Source organism: Oryzias melastigma, linkage group LG21 (assembly GCF_002922805.2).
Source record: "Oryzias melastigma strain HK-1 linkage group LG21, ASM292280v2, whole genome shotgun sequence".
Taxonomy (NCBI): Eukaryota; Metazoa; Chordata; class Actinopteri; order Beloniformes; family Adrianichthyidae; genus Oryzias; species Oryzias melastigma.
In genome coordinates, this window is record NC_050532.1 from 27,972 (window position 1) to 36,170 (window position 8,199).

At 38.0% G+C, this 8,199-nt stretch overlaps 1 protein-coding gene across 2 annotated transcripts in view; it reads right to left on the reverse strand.

The window, feature by feature from the left end:
• lmln (leishmanolysin-like (metallopeptidase M8 family)) overlaps window positions 1-6,265 on the reverse strand; it is a 14,556-nt gene extending 8,291 nt beyond the window's left edge. The window contains exons 1-5 of one of the 2 annotated variants that reach the window (XM_024286714.2): window positions 5,843-6,265; window positions 5,487-5,753; window positions 3,879-3,982; window positions 3,149-3,179; window positions 799-881 (exon numbers count right to left, since the gene is read on the reverse strand). In XM_024286714.2, the coding sequence (XP_024142482.1) occupies window positions 799-881; window positions 3,149-3,179; window positions 3,879-3,982; window positions 5,487-5,624 (356 nt within the window). In that variant the 5' untranslated portion in view covers window positions 5,625-5,753; window positions 5,843-6,265. Of the gene's footprint in view, window positions 1-798; window positions 882-3,148; window positions 3,180-3,878; window positions 3,983-5,486; window positions 5,754-5,842 lie in introns of those variants that run through there. The other variant, XM_036209740.1, reaches the window with a different exon arrangement.
• Between the last annotated feature and the right edge of the window lie 1,934 nt (window positions 6,266-8,199).

The window sequence follows — 8,199 nt, forward strand, 5'->3', positions numbered from 1 at the left end:
AGTTCTAACTAAAATGTTCAGATCATTAACATTGTAAACATTGTTCTGCTTCTCCTGGAGGACGCTTCAGTTTGACCACTAGGTGGAGCTCATGCTATAGCATTACACCTTATTCCAGAAGAAAAAGAAAGGATGAGGAAAAAACGATATTTTAGACCACAAATTGTTACTTTTAAACAAATGTTTATTTAAAAAAAAGTTTGCAAAATTTATGTCTGAGTTTATAAAGAATGTGTTTAGATTAACTGAGCGTTAGCATTAGCTGTCCTATGGGAAATTCCATTAATCATTAGCATCAAGCTAGGAGACTTTAGCTTTATGTGCTAAATTAATTTATATTTTTATGGATCAATTATTAGTTTATTAAGCTTAGATCGATTCAGATCGATTTTATTAACCCAGGCCTACGCGCTAACGTAGATGAACGACGACCATTCATTAAATCATCGAGCGGTAGTAACATATGAAATCACTATTTTTCCATATCTCTCCGTTTGGAGGCTAAACCTAGAGGTAAGGAGAAGCTGTGGGGTAGATATGGAAGAAAGTCAAATTCGGCCCGAATGTCAGACAGCAAACTATCACAAGATAGAGAATGAATTGAAATATTTACGACTTTGTAAGAGAAAATGGTAAAAATTGAGAATAAAAAATATTTTCAGTCCATTTAAATGCCTAAAAAATGACAAACCGTAAACTAGGATTAAAAGTTCAATGTGCGTTTTATGCTAGCATCATAATGTTTTCCTAAAACCCAGTAATAATGATCATTTTATGGTAGAAAACAGCAGGACAAACCTGCTGAGCAGTATGGGTCCCACCCTGCGCCTCACACTGAAAGCCCTCTGCAGGAAGTCGATGGCCTGAGGAAACAGCTTATCCTACGGAGAGCAAAACCCTTTACAACATCTCCAATTTCACCCGCCATCTTTTATCCAGATGCCAGTAAATGATGAAAGACTTCTTTAACCCCAGAGAACTCATGGTGACGTCAGGGTCACAGAAAAACCTCAGAAATGCATTACTTGGTCTACTTGGTTTGTGGAGTATTCCATGTAATGTTATTTTTTAGGAAAAATTATTTTTTATGGGTTAACTTAAAACCAAATCAGTCCGCTGCAAACACACCCAAGGCCCAAAATGATTTCCTTCATGCAACTACATAAAACACTCTGTTAAGGTCACGTGAAGTGTGTCACGTTGCAGATTTAGATCCTTCTTGTAAAGAAGCGTTACTAGTGAGCTCCAACATCTGTGAGCTGCAGACTTACTGCCTGCAAAGATTCACTTGTTAAACCAGGGTGGGCAAATCACGGCCCGGGGGCCACATGTGGCTCGTTGAACCATTAAATCTGGCCTGCAACACTGGAATAAATTATATTGATAATGCATATTAAAGTTTTATGTTTCCCTGTAATTTAGGTCTCTCCGCTTAGAACAGAGGTGGGCAAACTTTTTAATAGTGGGCCACAAAAGGTTTAACATTTGACAAAAGGGCCGGTAATCTGTCTCATGAGAGAAAGAAATAACTTGGAATTGGACACAAACATGCTAATTTTGCTTAAAAACAAAAATGTTTCAAAACATTTTGTAGTTTTTTTCCCCTTATTTTCATATTTTAGTGCCGACTGCACCAATGGGACTCTGAGAAAAACTCAAACCTAGGGACATGCTGTGTTCATGTGCTGTTGGAATGAGCAGAAAAATGCCTGTCCGACTCAGATATTACACATAAACTTCAGAAGAAAAAAAAAACCCTCAGGAATGCAGAATAATTTTCTGAAACTAGACAGAGATCAGTGTTTGTATGTTGTATGTCTATGGGGAGACACCTGAAATAACAAGGCACAACAATTAGGATTATCAATATAATTTATTCTAGTCTGGCGGGCCAGATGAAATAATTTTATGGGCCGCATTAGGCCCCTAGGTCGTAGTTTACCCATACCTGCCATAGAGGGTTCACCACAGATAAACTGACTTGTGTTTAGATGCAAAGAGTTCATTTGCATTCATGCTGTGTTGGAAGATTTGTTGTTTTTCTCGTGTTCACGTGTTTTTAGAGTCACACTGTCATTTTTTTGATCATTCCAACACAACAAACTCAGCGTTTTTCCAAGTGTGTTTTTGGCACTAAAACAGGAACAACAACTACAGTTTTTAAATGAAAAAAAGCATATTTTTGTCCAGATCCCCTGTCGTTTCTCTCTCATAAGAGGTCTCTCACCAAAGCATCTGATCCGGCCCATCGGTCAAGTATTAGAACCTTATGTGGCGGACGAGTCACAAAGTTTACCCACCATTAAACTGTAACTGAGGTTTCAGGAAAGAACAATCAGCAGAAGAAAAGTTTGTTGGAGGAATGGATCAAAAAACTCTGCTTAAAGGAAAGCATTCCCACACTAAACACACATTGAATTACTTTTGGACAGTTTCTGCAGAGCTCATTACAAATTCACCTCTGGGTTTGTGGGCGCGGCAGTAACCCAGCATTGATATCCCATCATCCCTTTGTTTTTAACTCTCTCTTGGTAGCTTACAGACCCTAACTTTAGCAAAAAAAAAAAAAAAAAAAAAACAGCTAGCAACATCAGAGCTATCCAGTCGTACAGTTTAGATCCAGATTCCAGCTCAGGCGAGGAAAACAAAGACGTTAATGAATCTATTTGTCTGCAAGTGGATGAATCAGAGCTGTAGTGGAGCAGGGAGACTTTGGCACATGACAGTTGCTGCGTCACAAAGGTGAGCTTTTTCTAACCGCTGGTTTTTATCAATCATGATTCACATAAAAAAATACTCAAAAAAGCCGTTTTAATCTTACCTTATTTTACATATGTCCTCGATCATGAGTAAAATGCTACAAGAACACGTTAAAAACATGATTTTTACTGGAGTAGGTCTCTTAAGAATAAGACAGGAAATCTTCAACAATCAGTTTCACAAAAGACCCAAGCTGTTCTTGTGTTTGATTCTGTCTGCAAATGAGCAACAATTTCTGCTCAGTTTTTGATACGATGATTAACAACATCTTTGTGACCCTTATAGAATCATGCTTGTAAACTTTGTAATGTAAGGCCCTGGTTCTTAAAAAAACTTCTTACAAAATAAAGGAATCAGGAAAAACAACTATATGAAGTTTCCTCCTTACCTTCACCAGCCTCCTCTTGTCAGCTGGAAGTCTATGAAGACAGAGAACAAGTGTGAGGTGGAAAAACTCTACTGTGTTTCTGATGTTCAAATCCGAAAAAAGGTACTTTATCAAAGAAAACTCACAGCTGATTTATGACAGCAGAAAAAAGAAATATATTTTTTGTATTTTTACTCAAAGACTTATAATTATGTTACAGTGATTAATTACATTGTTTGTTTACAACCAACCTAAAAACACACATTTGTGTTGTTCAGCCCAATCAGAGAACATTCACAGAGATCCGACAAATCTGAAAATATTATTTTCATGCTAGAAGATTTCAGCTGGAAAGATGTGATTAAGAAAAAAAAAAAAAAAAAAAAAAAAAAGACTCCATGGAAGCTTTTCTATGAATGTCAGTTAGCGTTGGCTCCTGCAGTGAAGACAAAACAATAGAAGAGTTTTCATGTCCAGATTTGTTTATACTAAGTGTCTATTCCCATGTTATTTTCAAAATGGTCAAAGCAGAACTTTTTTCTTGGTCACATGGACCCGAGTTAGGGTTACGGTTAGGGTTATGGTGCGAGGAATGAGCAGCTTGAATTTCCATCAGTTTTTGTGCCGATCACATATAAATACATGCAAATAACAACCGCCTTGTTTAAAATCTCCAAAAAATATTTATTTCTGATTGAATTTTGATATATCTATTATTGTGCAATAACAGGAGTGCTGCGTTGGTTCTTACTGGTCAACACTGCTGTCATAGATGATCTTGATCTTCAGTTGCAGGTCATCCGGAGAGCTCCTCTTGGTCAAACGCTCAGGCTTCAAATACACATGATGGATGACCTAAAAAGACAACGAGCATCTTTAAAAAACCATGGAGACAATTCCATTTACATCAAAGTGTGTATGTAACATTAAAACTGAAACAATTAGTCATGCAAACGGTTTTAAATAAACAAGAATGACTTTTTAGCTGCAACATTTGATGCTTTTAATTTGAAATGAACTGCGAATGTATACAGGATGTACCAGCTTTTATTAAAAATGAACTGTAAATTCTCAGTATTTTGAGGAGACGTTTGTATACTTCAATACAAAACAATAATCAATTTCTCAATACATTGAGCAACAATATATTTCATATATAGAAGCAATACATTTTCCAGTGTAATAAAATACTGCAATTATCGCTGTTTTAATATATGGTGATATGCTAGGCAACATATTATGATTTATACGGAAATGTCATGTATATACAGTATATGCATGTATTAAGGCCAGGAACAGGTACAAAAACATTTAATTAATCACAATCTGGAAGAAAATAATCACGATTAATCGCAAAAATTTTTTGGTTGTTACAGTATTTGCAGACCACTTATTATCTGCAAATAATCACAAAATGAAATCACACAAAAAACTCTACATTTAGATCATTTATTTTTAATAACTGCTGTAAATCGATGACAAAAAATAATAATAAAAAAAAAAAAAATCGGACTAATCGCACTTTTGTGTTGGGATTAATCACGATTAATCACAAAGTTTTGCCAGGCAAAATGTATTTGTACAATATGGCACCAGACTATGGATTAAATATTCCACTTCTTGTGAAAAAGTGGTCTAAACCAAGAAAAATAGCAAGAATAAAGAACGAAAAACTGACTGAACATTTATTTCTTTTGTAAGTGACCATGGTATGACTGGGCTTATACGCGACAAAATGTTTTAGTGCATGCCGTGGTTAAAGCGAAGGACTATTTATTTGATTAACTTGCGTTAATAAATATTAATGCATTAATTATTTTTTTTATTAATCACACGCGTTAATGCGTTCATATGTGTACATACACACACACACATGAATATATATAGGACATTTCCGTATAAATCACAATATATTTACATATACATATTGCAATATATTTTAGTCTCATAAGGTTTTTAACAGTGAAATATAAAATAAGGAGGCTTTTATTTTGAAGTCGTGTTGTGGCTCGTGCAGGTCAAACCCGGGCTAAAGGAGAACAGTACAATTTCATCAGAGTTTAACCCAGAAAAAGACTCAATTTGATGCAAATATGTGGCCTAATGTTGTGAGCTTAACGCCGTTAACCTCGACGGTAAAGGGCTAGCTTTATGTAAATCTGTTAGCTTGCTAACGAGGCGCGTGCCACATTTTATCCCGCTAATTTTTCCACAAAACGGGCGTGTTTGAGGGCATAAACACGTTTCGACGAGTTTAATTCCATAAATGTGCCACCATAACTCGATGTATACCGAAGAGTGATCGTTTCAACCTCAGCCACCGCGCTAGCTCGTCTCAGAGGAGATTATCGGGCTTTACCTCCGCGGGAGACGGGACTCTGTGATTACAGGAGCCGTGACAAATGGCTACCGCGGCCAGGACGGACAGCAGGACGCCGGGACCGAGGACAACACGGGGAGTGAGCGGCTTGCCATCCCCGCTCAGCCTCGACGCCATCCTCGGAGCTGCCCGACAGTCGGAGCTAGGCAGCCCGATGTCAACTGAAGCTCCGCCGCTCTCCGTCCAGTCCACTTGGTTCTCGAATCATTCATCGCTTTTCGGGTGGATCGGAACACGATAACATCCCTGTAGAATAAAAAATTAAGTCAAATAAAAGCTGTGTAGGGGAGAATAATCTTAAATGGCTGATGGAAACACCGGAAAATAGAACGAACCTGGCGGCTGCAGCTGTCCTGGACCGAGTCAGCTGAGAGGAGAGCGCCGCAAAGATCGTCTGTGAGCAGGATGAGCAACTCTAACCATAGGCTGTATAACAGGAAGCACAAAGAAATCCCTGCAGAGATCGTTAGTCCACGAAGATGTTGACATCGTAGCAAAAGTGTGCAAGCAGATTTGTCCCCTGCAAAGGATCCCCTGCACCTGCCATCGCCCTCTAGTGTTCCATCCCGGTAACTACTGTCAGCTGTTACAAAGTACTATAAGATGACAGTTTTTTTTTTTTAATCCAATTTTTTAATTACCATATGACAAAATGTCTCTTATTCCCCAGCACAGCCATTTTCAGTGTCCCGGTTTCAAAATATGATTTCATATCCATAAATCCTTCATACTGATTTCTAAAGTGGGCTGCACAGTGGTGCAGTGGTTAGCACTCTCGGCTCACGGCGAGAAGGCCCTGGTTTGAATCCCGGCTGGGATCTTTCTGTGTAGAGTTTGCATGTTCTCCTGGTGTCCAAAAACATGTTTTATAGGTTCAACTGGTGACTCTAAATTGCCCTAGATATGCATCATTGACATATACAGAGATGGACAAAACAAGGCTGTGATAATAGAAAACGCCTTACCTCAGGTTCCAACGGAATGAAATAAATTCAGGCGCCATTTTTCTGTGGTAAGGATTTCTCCATTTTGGGACCAGATGATGTCAGTAAGCAGTGATTGGTTCAAGTCCATCTGAGTCATTGTTTCTATGGCAACCACTCTTGCCAATCAGGAGTGAGCTTGTTGGAAAGCCACACCCACTCCACTGAAAGCGAGCTAGGGGAGACTATATCAATCAAATCCTTCGAACGTTCGAGGTGGGGCTAAGCATGTGGTTCAGGACTCGATCTGGACCAACAGACTTTCCAGTCTGAGTACACTCAAAGGTCTGGCAAATTCAGCTCTCCAAAAGTTCTTTGTGAGTTTGACTCAATCCCTAAGAGATCTGAATGAGTTTTCTCTTCTGCTTCTATTGTTTAGCTCTAGTGTTCTAGTCCAACATTTGATTTTCATCCATTTTCTGCACCCAGAAATTTGTTACCAAAGATTTTAGAAACATCTACTGTTATTTTGACGAGGTTCCTGTTCATTTAGTGCACATGTTTCAAAGTCAAGGCCCGGGGGGCGGATCCGGCCCTCTGGGTAATTCTATACGGCCCTCCAGATCATTTTAGTTTATTGTTATTAATGGCCCGATGTTATCTTGTGATTATTTCTTACCTGTGTAATTTTGTCAAAATATATTTTTATGGAGAGTAAAATATTGAAAGTTATTTAAGGTTTAAGTTGATTTATTCTGGAATAATATTCCTGCTTGTTTTTATTCACAATTAGGTTTAAAGTAACATTTTTAAAGTTTTTAAAATTTAGTTTTAGTGTGTTCAATAAATGTTTATCCTGTCCGGCCCGCGACCTAAGATGTGTTTTGGATTTTGGCCCAAAGTGCGATTGAGTTTGACTCCTCTGTTTTAGCGGGTTAATACTGATGTTTCTCTCCTCCTGTCTGAAGATGGGCGAGCTGGTCCTTTTCTTCTATTTCCAGCATTTTAGATGCCAAAGAACTACATTTAGTCTCATCTGACCACAACACTTTCATTCAGTTCTACCTTGAATCCTTAATTATTTTTGTTTACTTTTGATACTGCAAAAAGCAGATAATTACTTTTTTATTCCATACTAGTACATTGTATTTATAGTGTTTCAAGTAGGAGTGTTGCACACCAGATATACGTCTACTAGAATCCAACTTTGAAGAAACAGGAGTTTGATGTTCCTCTTGGGACAGGGCTCTGCAACCTTGTTTACTAAAAGAGCCATTTGGACCCGTTTATTACTGATCAAAACCAAGTAGGAGCCGCAAAGTCGTATTTCCCTCTTTTGAAATGTTGTTACTTTTGATATAAATTATTCTTCTTTTTTTCATGAATAAAACCAGTAACTGTTTGGGCAGAAGGTCATATCACTTCTTTTCAAAATAAAAGACTTCCGGTTTCACATAGGATCGTCCCACTCAATGGCATTTTCTCTTCTTAGTTCTACTTGCTGTCCTCCTTTTCCCTACTTACTACTGCTGTTAACCTGTTTTTGCTTCATGATTTAATAGAAATAGTATTTAAATATACATATTTATTTTCATTGTTACTCCCTTTTATGCAGCAGACCCTTCATTCTGCAACAGTTTTGCTGACTTTTCTGCAGAGAAAGATCAGCAAAATGATTTCCCACGCTCTTCGTTCTGACATGTCTTCCTGGATGCATCAGCTGAAGCCGTCATCAGAGACACCAGGATGGATACAACTTACACAGAAAT